General features: G+C 32.0%; 1 protein-coding gene across 1 annotated transcript in view; it reads left to right on the top strand.

Annotated features, from left to right (window-relative positions):
* Positions 1-23,044, top strand: part of Brwd3 (bromodomain and WD repeat domain containing 3) — a 118,423-nt gene that overhangs the window by 79,653 nt on the left and 15,726 nt on the right. The window contains exons 20-35 of the mRNA XM_026414526.2: positions 1,744-1,837; positions 4,163-4,312; positions 5,187-5,263; positions 6,904-7,072; positions 8,062-8,175; positions 8,881-8,988; positions 10,529-10,653; positions 12,074-12,156; positions 14,968-15,079; positions 16,473-16,534; positions 16,638-16,793; positions 17,495-17,615; positions 19,274-19,399; positions 19,703-19,781; positions 21,782-21,838; positions 22,875-23,015. Coding sequence (XP_026270311.1) covers positions 1,744-1,837; positions 4,163-4,312; positions 5,187-5,263; positions 6,904-7,072; positions 8,062-8,175; positions 8,881-8,988; positions 10,529-10,653; positions 12,074-12,156; positions 14,968-15,079; positions 16,473-16,534; positions 16,638-16,793; positions 17,495-17,615; positions 19,274-19,399; positions 19,703-19,781; positions 21,782-21,838; positions 22,875-23,015 — 1,774 coding nt within the window. The remainder of the gene's footprint in view (positions 1-1,743; positions 1,838-4,162; positions 4,313-5,186; positions 5,264-6,903; positions 7,073-8,061; positions 8,176-8,880; positions 8,989-10,528; positions 10,654-12,073; positions 12,157-14,967; positions 15,080-16,472; positions 16,535-16,637; positions 16,794-17,494; positions 17,616-19,273; positions 19,400-19,702; positions 19,782-21,781; positions 21,839-22,874; positions 23,016-23,044) is intronic.

Raw genomic sequence — 23,044 nt, forward strand, 5'->3', positions numbered from 1 at the left:
TCTCTGTCAGAAGAGTAGCTAGCAAATATTTCTCTCCCATTCTGTAGGTTCTCTTTTCACATTCTTAATGGCTTCCTTTGTTGCTTTTTAATTTGATGCCATCCTATTTAATATTTTTTGACATTAATTCCTGAGTTTTAGGAATCCTATTAACAAAATCATTGCCTGCACCTATTTTTTTTTTTTTTTGGAGTGTTGATTCTTCATTTTCTCCAAGCAGTTTCATAGTCCCTGGTCTAATTCCTAGGTCTTTAATTTTGAGTTGACTTTTTGCAGGATAAGGCATAAGGATCTAGTCATATTCTTCTTCATATGAATAAACCAGTTTTCCCAGCATCATTTGTTTAAAAGGCTATATTTTCTCCCAACACATTTTTGTTACCAGTATGAGTTTCTCTCTCTGTCTTCTATTCTGTTTCGCTAGTCTATGTGTTTGTTTTTATGCCAGTACCATGTAATTTTTGCTACTATAGCTCTAGTATAATTTGAAGTCATGTGATGACTCCAGCATTGCTTTTTTGGCTTAGAATAACTTTGGCTATTCTGAATCTTTTATTCTTCCTAATGAATTTTAAAATTCCTATTCTTATTTATAAATCCTAATAATTTGCTATAATATCAACTTCAGATAATTCCCAGCAATTGGAAGTGGATTTTGGAAAGAGAAAAGGACATTGACAAAGACCATGTAAAATTTATTTTAATCATGTATCCTCTTTACCTAGCCTTTTAATAGATTGACTAAGTAGCAAAAGTCATTAGATTTCAACTTATCTATATATAGATAAGCTGCCTTCTGGTATAAGCTGGGAGCATTAATAAGAAAAAGTAGATATAGCTAACTTAGGAACTTAGGAATATGAGTGCTAAAAACTCTGGCAGTAGAGCAATTTGAAATAATTTTTACTCAAAACTTTAGAAGTAGAGCTGAAAACAGGGAATCAAATAGTATTTGTACATGAATGCTCATTGCAGTATTATTTACAGCAATCAAATTGTGGAAACAATGCAAGTGTCTGTCAGCAGATAAATGGGTAATCAAATGTGGTATATCACCATGCATGGTGGTACACGACTGTAATCCCAGTGGCTGGTGAGACTTAGGTAGGAGGATCATGAGGTCAAAGAGAGCCTCCACAACTTAACAAGGCCCCATCTCTAAATAACAAATCTAAAGTGTCTGGGGATGTGGCTCAGTGGTTAAGCACCTCTGGGTTCAATTCCTGGTACCAAAAAAAAAAAAAAAACCAGTGGCATATCTATTCAATGGAAAATTATTCAGCCATAACAAAAGATACCTGCTGTTAAAAGACATTGAAAACACTGAAAATGTTAAGTGAAAGAAGCTGGACAAACAAGAGGACAATTAATGTATGATTCCACTTAAAATATTTATACTAAAATTACTTATAGGCATAAAAATGGATTAGAGGTTATCCAAGGCTGGAAGAATTGAAATGGGAAGTTATTGCTTTGATAGTTGCAGACTTTATGTTTGTAGTGATGACAATTTTTTTAAATGATACTGGTAATGGTTACAGAACATTATGAATGTAATTAATTGTCACTGAAGTAATAACACCTATAAGCATTAAAATGGCAAATTTTATACTTAAATGTATGTTTATTCTCTTTTTACTTATTTTGTAATTTTTTTCTGTTCTTTTTTGTTTGGATGGCTTTTAAACTGTTGGTTTCCTTATTTATGATTTTCTGATATTTTGACCTTTGATTTGTAATTAGGGTTCAAGAAGAATGTCGGACCGCAAAAGGTGACATAGAAATTGGTCTTTATACAGTTGAAAAGAAGAAAAAGCCATCTTATACTATCCAGAGGGTAAGTTTATTTGTACAGTACTTTGAGATATATTATTTGCAACATTTATGTATTCAAAGACTGTCTTATAGGGAATCTATCTTATGATCCCCAGTTGAGATGTATGTTTATTCTTAATAAAATTAGTTACACCGTCCACCCCAAGTCTAGGACATGTAGTTATTGTATGTATAGGATATTTATTTTAAAATACATTTTTCCTTAGTTAAATTAGATTTTTTAAAATGCTGCCTTATCCCTAATCACAATGTAAATAAATGTTTATATACCCTAAGTAATGGGTTGGTCCATAGGCCAAATCCTTTTTGCCTCCTATTACTGTTAATTAAATTTTATTGGAACACACCCACACTTATTCATATCTTACCAACGGTTGTTTTCATGCAATAAAGACAAAGCTGAGTAGTGGCAACAGAATTTGTATGCCCTGCAAAACCAAACTACTTATATTCTGACCCTTTATTTACAAAACAATAGTTTGCTCTCCCTTGCCCTAGACCTATTGCTGGACTTCTCATTTGGAAGGACTGTAAATGTTTTCACAGTAGAATCTGGTAAGCCATGAGTAGGATGCCTGTACCCAATTAGGTACATGGTAAGCTCATTACTAGTACTCTCAGTTTACCAGACAAGAGGCATAAGAATGAAGTTTCTTTTTTTCACTCTCTTCCAATTCTAACCATAAAATAAGAGTATGGTAATTAAGAGTCTGGGATGATTATAATTTTGTTAATAGTCTACTCTATTAAGTATTTTTTCAGTATTGATAAACACAAATTTAGATATTTGTCATATACATATTTCCAAATAATCTTAGGTGATTTTGATGCCTTATTTAAATTTTTCTATTTTGGTTTTGTTGGCTTATTTGATCTTCTATAGTATGATTAATTTTTAGAGATTTTGAATAACTCAGATTCATTATTTTTATTCATTTTTTACTGCTGAGGCAAATTGTCAAATATCATTCTTATCTGCGAGTAACAGATGGGGTGTTCAGTCCTTATGCATTTTTGTATATAATGTAAATGACAGATGTTTTATAAATAAGAAACTAACTCTTGAGGCTGATTTGTAAGACTTTTAAACTTATTTATTCTTAATGACATATTAGGGGTTATAGCTGTGCCATGTAAAAATTTAATCTTTATTTTGACCTATTTACCAAAGGGATATACTACCAACAATTATTATTACCACCAGTGAATTATCCATAATTACTCAATTTCTTCTCTTAGTCCACAAATGGGACTAAGCAATGTGATATAAGAGTTTAAATGTGGCATGCATTTTGAGGTATATGTCTGCGTGTGCCTTGATGTGGTCTAAAAATGGAATTATATATTACTTTTTATATATACATTATATTCACCCTTCTATTGGTTTAGTTAATATAAGGTTTATATATATATTTTAAGTAACTCTCCTATCATTTTTCTCTGATGGGGTAAGAATTGGGCTAAACTGATTATAAAGATATTTCTTAACGGTTTTAAGTACACTAAACTAGAATGAACAAAAATATAGATCATTACATCTAATTAGATATTTCAAATTTGCCTAGATTTTTAATGGAATGAAAAATGTACATATTAACATAAATATAATATAGATAACTTGTTTATCCTGTAATTGTGAATAATGTAGCATATGCAAAAGGTGAATGAGCAAATTTTTACAACACAGACTTTTAGCAGCTTTGATTTGATCACAACATTTTCAAAATAAGAAGGTGATCAATATCAGTGGAAAATGAGTCATATATTTGTGTGTATCTAATTATTATTATAGTTTTATATTGGTTTTTCTCTTCAGCAAATTTTCCTCATCCCTGATTCCTTCCCTGCCTAATTAATTGACTTATTTATTTTCAGGGTTTTTTTTTTTTTTGTATTGATGGAGCTTTTCATTTTTTTTTTCTATTTTTAAAACATTTTATATAACTCATAGAACAGTGCTTGTTTAAAAATTCACACAAAATTGCTAGAGAGCATACAATTTCCAGAAATGTCCTGGGTTTTTGTTTCATTCAGTTTTCTAAAGATGCACTCAATTCAGTGGTAATATTCAGACATTATGTGATATTTCATTATCTTTGGTAAAACTATTCTCATTATTTTGTCTCCTTATAGTATTAACTCTGATATCCACTTTGTGCAGGGTCTGCTCTCACTAGGATGTCAGAAAACATTAAGGCTGGATCTACTAGAGGCAAATGTTCCCAATAGCAGGGACACCCCTGGCCCCCAACCCCACTTCAGAATCCTCACCACAGCCAGGCAGAGCTTTTCATTTTTAAAAATGTGTTTTCCTTTTCTTCTACAGAATGATTACCCACCTAGCTGTGGGCGGTCTTTACGAAGGACACAACGCAAGCGTCAGCATACTTATCAAACACGGTCCAACATAGAGCATAATTCACAAGCATCATGTCAAAATTCAGGTGTACAGGAAGATTCAGATAGCTCCTCAGAGGTTAGATATCTTCTGTTATTTATTCAATATGATGTTTTGTTTGCTAGTATGTGCCGTCAATTTGGATTTACTTTTGAGGGTCACTTTAATAGAAAAATTTTAGGAATTTTGTTATAAGAAGTTTACTCATTAATAAGAAGCTTAATGGACAAAGCTAGGCATCATATTAAATTATTTTAGATGTCTTCTCTGATTTGTACCTAGGATACTATCTTGGTTAGAGTATAACAAATGCAAGCAAAAGTTTGACTTTGGGACAATGAGGAAAGACAGTAAGAGAAAAATCTTCCTATAATTGGAAAGATATGGGATATGAACAGTAGTAATAAGAGTTTCAGAACTTATGGACTGTGAAATCAACATAATGTACACATTTTCTGTTACTACCTGTTCTTCTGTTCTCCAGTCCTTTTATTCCCTTAACCACACTAGTCATGCACAATAGGAATTTAATTGTGCATCGACAGAATATGATACTTCCATTCTCCTGCCATTCACAATTCTTAAACTAGATATTTTCAAAAAATCTTTCCCCCATGAATTTCTTAATCTTAAAAGAATGACAAATTACAGTATATTTAAAACAATATTTTAACATATAAAAGGATTATACTGTATTTGGGCTTAAGGTGTTTTTCAGTCTTTGAAGTAATATAAGTTGTTTTATGTCAATAAAATGGTATAATCCAGAAATATATAAATACCTGGGAAGCTTACTTGTGAGATGTAGATATATAGAGAAAACTAATTCTGTTTTAGCTAGAATACTTTTGGGGTAAATAAAAAAGTGTTATAGAATAGGTAGTAGTTTGCCAAGGAATGTTATGCTACCTAATAATAACCATATATCTTAATTATTGACTCTTTATTGTAGGAAGATGAAACTGTTGGCACAAGTGATGCTTCTGTAGAGGATCCTGTTATTGAATGGCAAAGTGAAAGTTCTTCCAGGTTATTTTTTAATGATTTTTGACTTAGGCAAAATTATTCAGCAGTTTTTAATATGAAAATATGTTCTTATAGGAATTTGTTAAAACAAGAGTTAAAATAATGTTTCACAAATATTTTTGGTTGTAGATGGACACAATACCTTTATTTTATTTATTTTTATGTGGTGCTGAGGATCAAACCTAATGCCTTACACTGAGCTATCCCCCCAGCCCCAAAATATTATATAAAGAAAGAATACCAAATTAGAAGTCAATAGACTTGCGGTTTTTATCTTGTCTCTTCCTTTATTTTATGTCCTTTTGGGCTTTTTAATTTCTTTATTTGTAAAATGAAGTCCCTTTTTAATTCTAGATTCTACATCTTGGTGAATATATATATATATATATATATATATATATATATATATATATTTCATATTAAAAAATAAATGACAGCAGAATGCATTACAATTACAATTCTTATTACATATATACAGCACAATTTTTCATATCTCTGGTTGATTCTAAAGTATATTCATACCATTTTGTGTCATCATACATGTACTTTGGATAATGATGTCCATCACATTCCACCAACCTTGCTAATCCCCTGCCTCCTCCCTTTCCCTCCCACCCCTCTGCCCTATCTAGAATTCATCTATTCCTCCCATGCTCCCGCTCCCTACACCACTATGAGTCAGCCTTCTTATATCATAGTGGTGTAGGGAGTTATGCTAAGTATAATTTCACTTAGCATTATCTTCTCCAATGCCATCCATTTACCTGAAAATGTCATGATTTTATTCTCTTATAATGCTGAGTAAAATTCCATTGTGTGTATATGCCACATTTTTTAATCCATTCATCCACTGAAGGGTATCTAGGTTGGCTCCACAGTTTAGCTATTGTGAATTGTGCTACTATAACCATTGATGTGGTTGTGATGCTGTTTTTAAGTCTTGGGTATGAAACCAAGAGAGGGATAGCTGGGTCAAATGGTGGTTCCATTCCCAGATTTCCAAAGAATCTCCATACTGCTTTCCATGTTGGCTGCACCAATTTGCAGTCCCACCAGCAATGTATGAGTGTACCTTTTCCCCCCACATCCTCGCCAACACTTATTTTTATTTGTCTTCATAATAGCTGCCATTCTGACTGGGTGAGATGATATCTTAGAGTAGTTTTTGATTTGCATTTCTCTAGTTTCTAGTAATGATGAACATTTTTTCATATATTTGTTGATTGATTGTATATCCTCTTCTGAGAAGTGTCTGTTCAGGTCCTTGGTCCATTTATTGATTGGGTTATTTGGGATTTTTTTTTTTTTTTTTGGTGCTTAGCTTTTTGAGTTCTTTATATACCTTAGAGAACCCTATTTGATTATTCCTAGAAATAATGTAGATCTTTCTTTTAAATAAGATATTGTAGTTTAGATAGGGATTTGAAATCCTGTTATAGAAAACTAAGTGTTATGCTTTACCCAAGAAGCATTTCATTAAAATCACATTGATAATGATCAGAATTTTATATTGACACTTTTTTTTTTCTGTGCAGCCATGTCATTTATAATTCTATTTGATAATGTAGTGGTCACTATTCAAATATTAGGTAAAATTATTACTTTTCTATACTAAGGTATTCATACTTTTGGTTTATTTACAGTGATTCATCAAGTGAATATTCTGATTGGACCGCTGATGCTGGAATAAATTTGCAACCTCCAAAAAGACAAACCAGACAGGCCACACGGAAAATATGCAGCAGCTCTGAGGAGGAGAATTTGAAATCACTAGAAGAAAGGCAAAAGAAACCTAAACAGACTAGAAAGAAGGTTTGTAACTATATGGGTTGTTTTGGTTTTGCTTTTATTGTAGTGGTTTGTTTTTTCCTTAGATACTTGAATATTTAACAGTCACATTTAACTTATCTTAAAATAACATTATAGCTGAGAAAACAAGTAAATAAAAGTAATTTATATGGATTTCAAAATGTAAATAATTTTGACATTTATTTATTTATTATTATTTTTATTTGTTAATTTTGCATTACAATTCTTAATACACCATTATACAATAATTTATCATATCTCTGATTATATATAAGGTATGTTGACACCAAATTCACATCTTCATAACATGTATTTTGTATAATGATCAGAGTCTTCTTTCACCATCCATGCTATTCCTCTTCTCCCTCCCTTTCCCTTCCACCCCTATTCCCTATCTAGAGGTAATCTTCCTCCCTTGCTCTCCCTCCCAACCCCATTTTGAGTCACTCCCTTTCATTTTGACATTTTTGTGTTATCAAAGATAGAGGCTGAGTCTTCATCATTATAATATTGATCATTATATGTTAAAATATAACAAAGTTATATTTATCCCAATAATGGTTTCTTTTTTTTCCACTATAATTTCATTTAGATGACATAAAGAATTAATTCACATAGTTCTTTGAATTTAAAAAAAATTATATACACATTATATGTCCTGTTTCATTAGTAGACATAATTTTTTGATTATCACCTTCTATTTGTGAAAGTTATTTCTTACTATTGTTTTAATTCAGGTTGTACTCCACAAATATGAAGAATAAAATTTCTAGTTTTTAGATGTTATATAGTTTTATTATCTGTTCATTTCACCTATTATTATTATAATTGCTAAAGAAAAGTCTTTAAAATGTGTGTGTTCCAGGGTTTCTTTGAACCTGATGTTTTAACATTCTCTCCCTGCTATGTTTCATATTGTTATTAATTTGTTTAAGCATTTATAAATTATATGTTTTATATATATATGTGCTATAAATGTATTTATATTTTAGAAAGGAGGACTGGTTTCTATGGCAGGTGAACCCAATGAAGAATGGTTTGCCCCACAGTGGATCTTGGATACTATACCACGACGTTCCCCATTTGTTCCACAGATGGGAGATGAGGTATATTTTTTTTGATACATGGAAATATTGCTGTGTTATTTTGAACTCCTAGACTGAGGCAGTCTTCCTACCCTAGTCTCCCAGGAACTAGAATTACAGGTGTGTACCACCTTGCACAGCAAGATGGGTTGGTTGTTCCTTGTTAAATTTTTTTCTCTCAGACCCTCAAGAGCACTAAATTTTTAATGAGTCTTAGAATATGTATATTATTAATTTTATTTTGGATAAAATATTTACATTGTGAATTATATGTATATAGATAGATAGATAAATATAGATGTAAATATGTATAGATACATACATACCTACACACATTGTCTTAGATGCTGTATTCAATCATATATTTCTTGAGATTAGTGACTGAATCTTCATATCTTTGTATTCTTTGTAGGGCCTGGCATAGTGTCTTGAAAATAGTAGAAGCTCATTGAACACAGAGATAACTTGATTTGCTTGTGAATTCATGAAAATAATTGGCTTGATTTTTATCTTAATTACCACTTAGTAGAATTTAATGCTATTTTGCTACTTTGAGTTAATGCTCAAATGATGCCATTTTGAGTTCTCTTTGATGGGGAATAGTACAGATTTTTCAAAACTCTAATGATGTTTTTTCTGCAAACAGTAAGGTAGTTGTAGAATATATACTGGAATTTATGGAGTTGTTAAATAGGATGGTTTAATGCCTTATGCTTTCTCTTTTAGCTTATTTATTTTAGGCAAGGGCATGAAGCTTATGTGCGTGCTGTAAGGAAGTCAAAAATATATAGTGTTAATTTACAGAAACAGCCATGGAATAAAATGGATCTCAGGGTAAGTTTTTCAAATTCATAAACTATGCAGTTGATAATTTGTTACTTTACCCATAAGGTTTTTCTCAGTATAATTCATATTTCACTGTTCATGTATCAAATATAAATTGATACATGACACTCTTATAAAACTGGCTCTGATGGGTCATATGTTGTATGTTTCCCAAAATTTTTATGACATTTTCTTCATTATTTGACCTAATTTCCTTCAAGATTTAGATCCTGTATTCTGTTCCATTCCGTACATAGAACAAAGTAAGAGTACCCTACTGTGGATATTTTCTCCATCAACAATTTTGTACATTCTGCATACTTAACAAAGTGACAGAGTATGTTGACTATGGACACTGTCAACATTCTGGAAGCTTTGGGATATATTAAATATCATAAATCACAAGAAGCTTAGAAATATGGGGTGCTTTATGGAATATCTTTTGATGTAATACCCACATAGCTATGTGACATTGAATAAATGAGATATATCTATTTATATTGAAGGATTTTCTGTCACTAAATATCTGTTCAGTCATTTATTTATATACACATATATACATACATATAGACATAGGTGTACTTGGGCCATTATTTCTGTTTAGGCTTATGTATTTTGTTCTATTTTGCTTTTCTGATTTGGAGAACAAGAGAATAAAGGGTAATTTTACTATGGTCTTCCATGTTACTAAAGGATTGTTATGTCATGTTGCTTAGCAGGAAGGAACCTAGAGAGAATCTGTATATTTACTGAAGTAAAAACTTAGTTAAGAGATTTGTAAAAAAGTTGTATTAACGTTCTAAGTTGATAAAAAATCAGGTGAGGTTTATTTAGTCAACTCTTGGGAGATAGGGATAGCTACCATCTATTTTAAATTGGGTAAAAATTGAATTGAGAATTAAGGCAATGACTAAAACATAAAATTTCTTATTTCTAATTCTAACTCCAAGGTCCTAGAAAGTTAAAGGAGGTAGCATGTGTGGCATAAGAGCCTGAAGTTTTAAGCAAGTGTCTATACTCCTGAGAACCAGTTTGCCATCTCTTTAGTGTAACTGATAATATATAGTGTTCTTGTAGTGTAATATTGTAGGCATTCAAAAAAGTCATCTTCTCAAATATAAACATGTCATCTATGAACCTGTATGTTTACATACTTTATTCCTGCTAGGGTTGTAATTTTATGTATACAGAGCTGGATCATCCCATGGAGTGTCTTTTTAGAATATATTACTGGTCTGTAACTCAGACCTATAGGATCAGATTCTATAAGAGTAGGGTTTAGGAACATGAATTTTAAAATGTTTTCCTAGAGGATTCTGCTGCTTTTACTTAGTGTAATGTCCTTTCCTAAACTATCGTTAACCTGCTATTAAGTATTAAGTGTCAAGAGCCATATCTTAACTACTTTTAACATTAGTCTTTGTAATACCTAACATATGGTGAGTATTCAGATAATTCTTAAATTATTCAAGTAGTAATGAAATATTGTGTGAATGTTAGGTAATTATTTGTATTGAAAATAATAATTCATTTATATTTTCATGAATAGGAGCAAGAGTTTGTTAAGATTGTAGGAATCAAATATGAGGTTGGACCACCTACACTATGCTGCTTGAAGCTTGCATTTCTTGACCCCATTTCAGGAAAAATGACTGGAGAGTCTTTTTCCATTAAGTAAGTAGCTATCTCTAGCTCTCTGAGTTTATATGTGTGTATTTTTTAAATTGATTTTATTCTTTTAAATACATGACAGCAGAATGCATTACAATTCTTATTACACATATAGAGCACAATTTTTCATATCTTTGTATATAAAGTATGTTCACACCATCTCATGTCTTTATACATGTACTTTAGTTTTTTTTGCATTATAATTTTTATTACACATATATACCACAAGTTTTCATATCTCTGTTTGTATATAAAGTAGGTTGATACTCAATTTGTGTCTTCATACATGTACTCTGGATAATTATGTCCATCACATTCCACCATCCTTGCTAATCCCCTGCCTCCTTCCTTTTCCTCCCTCCCCTCTTCTCTATCTAGAATTCATCTATTCCTTCCATGTTCCCCCTCCCTACCCCAATACCCATTGTATATTGTGCAGAGTACAGGACTTAATAAGAGAGGAAGTACTGTAGCACTACTACCACAGGGCTTAGAGTTATAAACACTAGTGTTTAATTTTTGATTGATTTCTCTTTTTTTAGAATTTTTAAAATATTTTTTAGTTTTCGGTGGACACAACATCTTTATTTTACTTTTATGTGGTGCTGAGGATCGAACCCAGTACCCCGCGCATGCCAGGCGAGCGCGTTACCGCTTGAGCCACATCCCCAACCCTTCTTGATTGATTTCTGAATTTTCTCTCTCTCTCTCTCTCTCTCTCTCTTTCTCTCTCTCTCTCTCTCTCCTCTCTCACACACACACACACACACACACACACACACACACATATAAATGGTTAGATAGGTGGATTCATGAACAGGTTAATCAATCTTGTGTAAAATGAAAATGCTAATATATTAATATTTTCTTCAGGATTGTTGTGAGGAATCAAAGACTAACTTTTATAAGTGCCTATTGTTGAAACAGGGTAGTTGCTTTTCTTTCTCTTAATAATAGTAGAAATAGTCAATGGCTCATTTCTTGAAGTCAAATTTCAGATCTAAGGAGATGAGAAAACTTCAATTCACACTGTTCTTTTTAAAATTTTTAATATGAAGAATTTTGTATTAAAATTTAAAAACCTTTATTAGTGCCTTTACATTATTAAAGCAATACAAGTTTATGCAAAGCAATCCTAAAAAGATTAAGCCAGATGGGATTTAATTTAAGTAAACATATGTCCAAGGATTATGATGTTTGCAAAATTGTTCTTGATGAGTTCCAATTACACATATATCCTTGGACATTTAGTAAGTAATAATTATAGTGTATATATATAGTGTATATATAGTGTATATATATAGTGTATATAGTATATATATAGTGTATATATATATATATATATATATATATATATATATATATATAGTGTATATATATAGTGTATATATTGATTGATTCCCATTGCTTATTTTCTATACAGGTATCATGACATGCCAGATGTCATTGATTTTCTTGTGCTACATCAGTTTTATAATGAAGCCAAAGAAAGGAACTGGCAGATTGGTGAGTATAGAACTGCTGCTAATAACTAAGCTTAAAGTAGAATAAGTAAAGTTTTAACTCTAAGTTAATAGAAAGAATGTAGTTTAATGTTTAGTTGAAGAAAGCTGTCAGCCAAACTAGGAAAATTCAGTTCAAATTTCTTTTCCAGATTAAGTGATTTTATGCATATTGTGTAGTATGTATAGTAGTCCCCGCCCCCCTTATATGTTGTTTCACTTTCTGTACTTTCATTTGCCTATGGTGGTAAAATAGAAAATAGAAAATCCAAAAATTAAAAAATTTCATAAGTTTAAATTGCATACTGTTTTGGATTATGTGATAAAAAATCATGCACCATCATATTCCATCCCTCTGAGGATGTGAATCATCCCTTTGTCCAGTATCATCCCTTTGTCCAGTATATCTATGTTATACTATATATCTGGTAGTTATTTAGCTATGTGTTCTGAACTCTCTGTATCATGGTGCTTGTTGTGATCAGGTAATCCTTACATAGTAAACTAAGACTAATTTCATCTTACCATGTAAACAGACATTTTATCATCTCACATCATCATAAGATGGGTGAGTATAATAAGATTTTGCAAGAGAAAAACGCATTCACATAATTTTTGTTACTATATATTATTATTATTATTCTCTTATTGCTACTGTCTTACTGAGCTTAATTTATAAAATAAACTCTATTCGGTATGTATGTATGGGGAAAAAAATCAAATACAGCTGGCTATCTGAATTCATTGTTTCTGCGTGTGTGAATTCAATCAACCGTGGATCAACAATATTTTTTTAAAAATGCATCTGTACTGAACATGTACATTTTTATCATTATTCACCAAACAATATAGTATAATAGCAGTTTATATAAAATTTACATTTTATTAGGAATGGTAAGTAATCTAAAAATCTAAAATATATGGAAGGATTCTGTAGATTATATTCAAATACTATACTGTTCTTAAGAATCTGCATTTATGAATATCTGTTAAAGAACTGTTGAGCCAATGCCTCACCAACGTCAGTGTACCACTATGTTGGGTTTGGTGATCTCTGCAATTTCGGGCATCCATTGGGGGTCCTAGAGAATATCCCTTGTGAATCGGTGGGGACTACTTTAGTCTCTAAACCTTGGGCAAATACCTACTCTATTAATAATACAAATCTGAATTAAAGAAAATTCTGAACTGTCAATTCCCCTTGGGAGTATTTTTATACATGGACTTTTAAAAACACCATTGTTTATTGAGGTTTCCTTTTTTTCCTCCCTTCCTCCTCTTTCTCCCTCCCTCTTACCATTGTTTCTTTCCTTTAGTCCTAACTCTTCTGCCCTCTCTTTTTCTTTTCTTTTCTCTGATGAAAAGAAGCATATAATACTAGTATGAGGGAATTTTTTAAAGAAATTAGTTTATAGCTCTGTCATTATTAATACAGAACATAAGGCCTTTAATACTATTGGCATTTTTCACACATTTCCATATTTTGCCTATATTTTTAATATATTTTTGTTCTGGCTCTGTCACTTACTAGCTCATTGATCTTGGGCAAGTTTTCAAACCCTCTATGGCTTACTCCCTTTATTTTTAAAAGTGAAATTATATCAGTGCACACCTATAATGTTGATGTAATCAAGGAAGAGATGTAATTTATAGAAAGCACTTACACAGTGGTTCCTGATACAAACTAAAAACCATGTGAATATGTGCTTATTAGTGTTTTTACATTCTTCAGTGTATAAGGAATATTTTTTCCATAGAGGTTTGGTTTTTTAATCCTTAGCTATTTAAAGGCAGAATACTAGTATAGGTTGAGCACCCGTATCTGAAAATTCAAAATGCTCCAAAATAAAAAACTTTCCTTTGTCCATTTTTTTTAATTCACAACAAATCTTTGGTTATAATTTGACATTTGTTTTATATCCAAATTTATCACTCCATCCATTAGTAATTTTTATCTTGTTTACAGTAGCCTGTTTTTCAGCATTCTCTTATTTCTTTTATTCTTTTTAGATATACATACAATACAGTAGAATGTATTTTGACCTTTTAATACATGGTTTATAACTTATTCTAGTTAGGATCCCATTTTTGTAGTGGAACATGATGTGGAGTTAATACTGGTCATTTACTCATATGAACATAGGAAAGTTATCTCCCATTCATTCTACTGTCTGTTCTATTCCCATCTTCCCTCCCTTCCCTTCATTCTCCTTTGTCTAATTCAGTGAACTTCTATCTCCACCCTTATAGAGAACCAAAATTGAAAACTTTCTAAGATGAATAGAGCATTTCATATTTTAGGTTTTTGGATTAGTGATGTTCAACCAGTAACATCTTTGCAAATATTATATAATACGAAAAACTCAAATTGGAAACACTTCTAGATGCAAACATTTGGATACGATATAGTTAGCCTAGATGAAGAGATTTTTAAAGGCAAAAAACTAAAAACAAAAAAAGAAGAAACAGCTGTAGCCTTAGCACTGAAAAAAAAGGTAAAGAAACTACATTAACATACATTCCATACACTAAGGGTTATCCATAATGATATTCATTAAAGTTAAATTATGTTTGTAGTATTTTCTATGAAGACATAAACATGTATGATGTACTTGAGAAAAATTCTACCACTTGGAAATTAAAATACTTGAAGAGGATAAAATGTAAAATTCACTTATTTGGAAAACTCATCTTGAAAAATCTGGTAATACCAGATATAGTGCTAATTACGTGTTCAAGAAAAAATAGCAATTTACACTGGGTACAAAGCTGATATTTTTCAAGAGCACTCTTTTGTAAATTTTAATCCTTATAGGTGATAGATTCCGCAGTATAATAGATGACGCCTGGTGGTTTGGGACTGTAGAGAGTCAGCAACCTTTTCAACCAGAGTATCCTGATAGTTCTTTCCAGTGTTACAGTGTTCAGTAAGTATAGTTATATTTTTTTTGCCTGATATAATACTGTCGTATAATATGGACTTTAAATAAACACTTCCATTAATAATAAATTTTTATCTGAATTACTACTCTTATAATAACTATAAGGAAGTAAGCATAGTACCTACTGGAAAGAATTTGATGGTAAACTATTTGTGCCACTGTGCACACTAAAACTAGGCAAATACTAAAAGCATTTCTACCTCCCTTGTTGTTTATCTTTTCTCTTAAGTATTTCTTCTTTTTATATTTTTGTGGTAATGGGGATTGAACCCATGAACACTCTACCACTGACCTACATCTGTATCCCTTTTGACTTTCCCCCATGGCCTTTAATTTTTCATGCAGGGTCTTACTAAGTTTCTGAGGCTGGATTCCAATCTGAAATCCTCCTGCCTCAAACTTCCAAGTTGCCAGGAGTATAAACATATACCACTATACATGGCATAAGTCTTTCTTCTTTAAAGAAGAATTGAAATTATTTTCCCATAGAGAATAGTGAAATTAAATCAATGTTTAAAGTAATTGTTATATCTGTAGTATAGCAGTGAATATTACTACTTAGTCTGTTATTTAATGACATGAATTCTAGGTAGAGCTGACAGCATTATATTTTGAGATACTGTTTGTTTGCAATATTAGTTTAATTGTTCTGGAAATCCCAGAGTTGTAAGGTTCCTAATGAATGAAGCTTCTCAAAAATGATGGAAAAAATGTTCATTTTGTGAGGATTGCCTTTAAAGCCACTATATTACAGATAAAAAGAGAAGATTAAAATTTTGAAAGTGCTAAAATACTTAAGATATTGGGATAAATTAAGAAGTGATCCAATAAGACATCATAGTGCCCAACTATAATCTAAGCTACATTGGAGGCTGAGGCAGGAAAATTTTCAAGGTTGAGGCCAGCCTGAACAACCTAGTGGGACCTTTTATCAAAATAAAATAGAAATGGCTGGGGAAGTAGTTCAGTGCTAGAATACTTACCTAGCATGTATGAGGCCCCAGGTTCAGACCCTTGTACTGAAGGGAAAAAGAGAGATTGAAAGAAATGGAGTGAAAGAAGTGATCCATTACACCAACTGTTTTCACCTGAAAGATATTTGCTTTCTTTTCCCTGGCTTAATAGTGAATATATGCTCATTTGGAACAAAAGATAAATAAAATACTAGGAATAGGCTTACTAACCACTAAGTTTCATTTTTGGTGCATGTTTTCTCTAGCAGTGGTTTATTATTATCTTTACTTAAACAGAACTGAACTTTAATGATTACTATGTTTCCCTTTTCTAAATTTCACCCTCCTAGAAGCCATGCAAATTATACTAATATATGAATGGACGCACTTGTAAACTTAATTTTTATCTCATTGTTTTTCAATAGCTGGGATAATAATGAGAGAGAAAAGATGAGTCCCTGGGATATGGAGCCAATTCCAGAAGGAAGTAAATATGCTTTTAAAGTCAAATTATAATTCTTTAAAAAATAAAATTACTATAATATGATATTAGACACTAATCATTTCTAATTTTTCATCTTAATACCTAGCTGCCTTTCCAGATGAAGTTGGTGCTGGTGTTCCTGTTTCCCAAGAGGAATTGACTGCTTTGCTATACAAACCCCAGGAAGGAGAGTGGGGGGCTCATTCCAGAGATGAGGAATGTGAAAGAGTTATTCAGGGCATAAACCACCTTCTTTCCCTGGGTATGGTAAATGCAAAAATAAATAAATAAACAAACAAATAAGACAACTGAAGGAAGCTAAGCTGAGCAGAATTTTAAGTTCTATAATAGGAAATGCATTTTCTTACTGACACTAGTTTTGATATTAATATTTTTTGTGGTGCTGGGGATTGAACCCAGGGCCTCACACATGCCAGGCAAGCACTTTTCCACTCGGCTATATCCCCAGCCAAATATTAACTTTTTATATGCTTGGTCAAAATAATGACTGATAAATAAAATATTTTCAGTATTCTGGGGGATAATATTGAAGGCAGGCATGTAAGTGTCTTTTTCTTTCTTGAGTCATTTTGACTCTCTAGCTGCTAATTTCCTGAACCTGATCTTGGATGGGGTTCCTTAATAAAGACAGTGTGTGAATAATGTATTTTACCCACATGAATAGTTATGTTTTCAGAAATATATTATTTAAAAAGTTTTGTTGTTTTATCCAGAAAAGACTTAGCAGTCTAAAGTTCAACATGGTGCTCCTTTAATTTTGTTTTCTTTTACCTGAGTTTAACTAGTGTTTTGTGCATGATTCATTGATATTATGTCAAATAAAAACATACTATTGAATCATCATTGTTTTTGAATTTAGAATTTTGCCCTTATTTATTTATTACTGTTAACATTTAATATTAGTGTCTTTTATAACTATTTTTGATTTTGGTAATTTTGTAGATTTTGCCAGCCCTTTTGCTGTTCCAGTGGATCTCAGTGCCTACCCCTTGTATTGTACTGTAGTTGCTTATCCAACTGACCTCAATACCATCAGGCGGAGACTTGAAAATCGCTTTTATAGGTTTGTTTAGTTTTATTTAAAAATCCAGTTTTATGTCTATGACTTGCTTTTTTGAGATCGTGTTTTTGTGGTATTAAATAATCATCCATGATTTACAGTAGAAGGGGTAGAGAGAGAAAAGGGGAGGGGAGGGGAGGGGTGGGGAGGGGAGGGGAGGGGGGATAGTAGAGAATAAGACAGACAGCAGAATACATCAGACACTAGAAAGGCAATATGTCAATCAATGGAAGGGTAACTGATGTGATACAGCAATCTGTATACGGGGTAAAATTGGGAGTTCATAACCCACTTGAATCAAACTGTGAAATATGATGTATTAAGAACTATGTAATGTTTTGAATGACCAACAATAAAAAATAAATAAATAAATAAATAAATAATCATCCAATGACTCACTCTAAAATTTCTTCTAAAACTGTGGAACACCAATTTTATTTAATCGGTTTCCACTTTCCAAGGTGAAAAGGGTATAGGGAAGGAAGACAAAGAGGAAAACATGGGTAGCATGCATAATTAGGTTGTAAAATGAAAAGTGAAGTTAACTTAGTGTATTAAAGGCAAATTAGATGTTTTATGGATTCATCATAATTAAGATGCTACAGAAAGCCAGGCACAGTGCTGCACACCTGTAATCCTAGCCATTCTGGAGACTGAAACAGGAGTATTTCAAGTTTTAGGTTGGCCTGGACAACTCAGAGAGACCCTGTCTGAAAATTAAAAATAAGTAAATAAAGAGGACTACAGATGCAGTTGAGTTGTAGAATGCTTACCTAGAATGTATGAGACTCTGGGTTCAATCCCAAGTACTGAAAAAGAAGAGAGAGGGGGAGGGGACATGGAGAGGGAGAGGGAGAGGGAGATTGTACATAGATATAGAGCATGTCTAAATCTTCTTTGGGGCATTAGGTAGTAGTTAATTAGGTTTAATAACTATGTAGTAAAAGAACCAAGTTACTTTTTCCTTGGTTTTGGTTGGGAGGGGAATGATTATGGGAGGTTTTGGAAGAAAGTTCTTTGTTCTTCTCTATTTGAAGTCCACTTCACCCTAATCTTAGTATCCCATGAACTGGTTAGTCTGCCTCTTATAATTAAGAATTGAATGTATTTTTACAACATTTTAATATTATTCAATACTAAATATTATGAACAATAAGTCATTCTGTATAACCTGGTTTATTTTTTTCTTTGTCCCCTTCTTCTGAAAACGAAACATTATTTTTGTCTTTATCACAACACACTTTTTTTTTATTGGTTGTTCAAAACATTACAAAGCTCATGATATATCATCTTTCATACATTTGACTCAATTGGGTTATGAACTCCCATTTTTACCCCAAATATAAATTGCAGAATCACATCGGTTACACACTCACGTTTTTACATAATCATCAAATCACTCTTTACACACAGTGTCCTGGATCAGTTCTCTTCTAGTTTTAATAGGCTGTCTAGTATTTCAAAATTCCCTCCTGTGCTTTAAATCCTGAAATTGTTCATCCCTTTTTTTAGCCTTCATCAGGTACATATTTGAGACATTAATATATTGGATCTCCTTTGACATAAAATTATTAAGTGCCTACTTTTTCTGTTGCATATTCTTAGAATGTAGTTTAAATGTATCAGACAAAGGTAACATAGGATATTTTTTTCTTTTGTAGGAGAATATCAGCATTAATGTGGGAGGTGCGCTACATTGAGCATAATGCTAGGACTTTCAATGAGCCAGACAGTCCTATCGTTAAAGCAGCCAAAATTGTAACTGATGTTTTACTTCGATTTATTGGGTAAGAAGCATTTGTTTCCTTCTAAGAGACTAACTTACAGCTTTTTAAAAATTATTGAAATGGCTGGGCACAGTGATGTAGATCTGTAATTCTAGGTACTTAAGAGGCTGAGGCAGAAGGATTGCTGCCAGCCTCAGCAACTTAAGAAAGACATAAGCAACTCAGACACTTTCTCAAAATAAAAAGGGAAGGGGATGTGGTTCAGTGGTTAAGCCCCTCTAATTCAATCCCTGATACCAGAAATAAATAAATAAATAAATAAATAAATAAATAAGTAGAAATGTATTTTGACTTGTTTCTTAGGGATCAGAGCTGTACTGATATACTGGATACTTATAATAAAATTAAAGCAGAAGAACTAAACAGTACTGATGGAGAGGAGGTAAGAATCGTAGTATGATAAATAGTAATGAATTCATTTTCTGTTATTTGGAGTATAGTAAGTGTCATACATAAATATTACAATTGGCTGTAAGCAGTAAAAGATTTTTGGAAGCTGACTGTTTTTTGTCAAATCACTTGTTTTTTGTCAAATCACTCTTTACATTGCTGGATCTTGGGGGAAAGACACTGGCAGAGTCTGCAGGAATTTATATGCAGGTTTCCATCTATGACCTCCTAGAAATGAAAATGAAGCAATCTATATGTTATTAGATGCTTAGTCCTCAAGGATTTTATTAGTTGCTAGTTATGTAGAAACTATCTAACTAGCACATACCAAGATTTCAGATTCCCAGGAGAAAGCAGGTATCTAGCACAAATCACATTGTTTATACCACCTCCATAATAAAGGAAATTTCCAAATGTCAGCCATGGGCCAACCATTTAAGTGAAGCCCTGCTAAAGACATATTAAATGCTTTGACCTATATTCAGATGGACTATACAAAAATATAATCATGCTAGAGGGTTTAGTCAAGGTCAGGAGGCCAGTCATCCTGTATAACTCAGTGGGTTTCAGTGAGGAGAAATTAATACTTTATTTTCTGATCCTTAAAAAAAATGACAAAGCACTCAATATTTTAAAAGAATATCTAGTTGATGAAAATTTGATTAGGGGTTTTATTTTCTATTCATTGTATGTAAAATATTAAATTATTTTATAATGATAGATTAAACATCTAAATATTTAAGTTTCATGAAGTTGCAGCTTTATTTCTTTGTATAAATTTCTAAATATAAAGTAGTCTTTGCTGAATAAAATGGAATTTATATTCTCAACAGAATTTCACATATGTGTTTCCTTACCAATCATTGTTTCTAACTTACATAAAACCATATTTGACCAGAGTTTATGATAGAAACCAAAACAAGATATGAAATTGGAATAATATTGAAAACTGGTAATTCAAAATTTTTACTGGAAAACAGTTCATCCCAGGGAGAAATGACTCAATTTTGCTAGATCTTATTGCAATGGCATGAGATATTTTACATGTTTATTTTGGTGTGTGTGTGTGTGTGTGTGTGTGTGTGTGTGTGTAGCATTGGGAATTGAACACAGGGCCTTATGCATACTAAGCAAGTCCCTATCTCTGAGCTACATCCCGGCACTGTTTTTCCTTTTATGAAAATATCTGACTATAAAGCATTGTATTATTGGGGTTAAATCTTATTTTCATAATAATAACAAGGAAAACACGATACACAAATTAGATATTAGCCTCTTGAAAGCCAAGAAAAGTTTATCATTATCATTCCCTCTATATTCTCTGCCCTTTTTCATAAATGTATTTTAACATAGGATTTGATGTTTCAAGAATTTTTTGTCAAACTAGGACTACTTGGATTAGGATAGATAACTAAAGTAAAATATAATCTAACAGCTTTGTTTTTTAACTACTGATATTAGAAAGGAATATAAATAGTTCATTAGTTACTTTACTAGTAGCTCTTAACCTATGTGCTTTGCCATCACCAGTGGTATAGGCCTTAACTACTTGTATTTAAAAAACTATCCCTCAGGGAGACAATTAACTGAACCTCTGGCTAAGTAAAAAGTTAAATTTCCCTATAGAAAAAAGATCTATTCCTTGAAATAACAAATAATTGACTATGAGTATTTTCTAATTTTATTAAGTGAACATGTCATCTATAATAAAGTTTGATAAGAAATACTAACACAGATAACAACCTTCTCCAGTCACTACAACTTTTCTGTTGTTTCCTTTTCTAATTTGAAGAGAAACCTTGTTAAGTTCTCCCAATATCGTTTTCAAATTGTTCACAGTATATTGGCAAAGTTTGGGGTAAGTCTCCCTCAGCCTTTGTTTTGTTGCCTGCTCCACTGAGGAAAGTTGATTATGATTATATTTGCCATTTACTTTTAGGTTTCTAGTTTGTAAAACTTAACATCTCCTCATACTTTCCTCTTTTAACTTAGGATACAGAAATGGTTGATTTAGATTCAGATGGTCCTGGTACTTCATCTGGAAGAAGGGTAGGTAACTAAGTGAACTACTGAGAAGAAACATTTTCAGACTTACTGTGTCAGAGATTCCAAAGAGCAATTCCACATTGGAGAGTTGCTAGAAGGATTCTTGGTACTAAGGTTATAGTTTTACTCATGGCTAAGATTTTTTTTTTTACAGTAACTCAGTATGTATACATTGCTGGATCATAGGGGGAAAGACACTGGCAGAGTCTGGAGGAATCCATATGCAGGTTTCCATCTATTATCCCTCTCCTATGAGGTCATTCTCCTAGAAATGAAAATGAAGCAATCTGTATGTTATATTAGACGCTGTCCTCAAGGATTTTATTAGGTACTAGTTATGTAGAAACTATCTAACTAGTATATACCAAGATTTCAGATTCCCAGGGGAAAGTAGGTATCTAGCACAAATCAAATTGTTTATACTACCTTTATAATAAAGGAAGTTTCCAAATGTCAGCCATGGGCTAACCATTTAAGTGAAACCCTGCTAAAGACATTAACCTCAGGCCTCTCATGTTAACTCTTTTCTGCATATTTCTTCTCCATGATAATTAGACATGAAAGTTATTCTGTAGAAAGAACAATATCCTTTAAAATATTGAAAGGGATCATAACAGAAGGCAGCAAATTATAAGATTAGAATATCATGGCCATAAAAGATTTAGTTTTAAAAAATTGTCCTGAACAATTGATGGTGCCCTTGTCAAGTAAACTTGACTACCAAGAAATATTAAATCTATAAATCTATTAGCTTTGTACAGGAAAAGCATTCATTTCTTCTCTTTTTTGTACTTTATTTGAGATTCAGGTTTTTTTAAATAAAAATTCAGAATTCTAGAATCTTGCCATTTCTACAAATGCAATGTCTAGTGGTTTTATCTTTTGTTTTGTTTTGTTTTGTTTTCAGTGAGAATGGTATAAACTTTTAAATAGTGGCTGCTCTGTTTTATACAAATATATTAACACTAGGGATACATGAAAAAGTCAGTGAAAAGTTAAAGGCATAGCCTTTAGATATAATTCTATTAAAAATCTATAGGTCAAATGCCGAGGCAGAAGACAGTCTTTGAAGTGTAATCCTGATGCTTGGAAAAAACAATGCAAAGAACTTTTGAGCCTCATTTATGAACGTGAAGACTCAGAGCCATTTCGACAGCCAGCTGATCCTCCTCCTTTGCCAGTAAGCATGCATTTGTTTATTGCCAATAT

This window comes from Urocitellus parryii, chromosome X (assembly GCF_045843805.1).
Source record: "Urocitellus parryii isolate mUroPar1 chromosome X, mUroPar1.hap1, whole genome shotgun sequence".
Classification (NCBI taxonomy): Eukaryota; Metazoa; Chordata; class Mammalia; order Rodentia; family Sciuridae; genus Urocitellus; species Urocitellus parryii.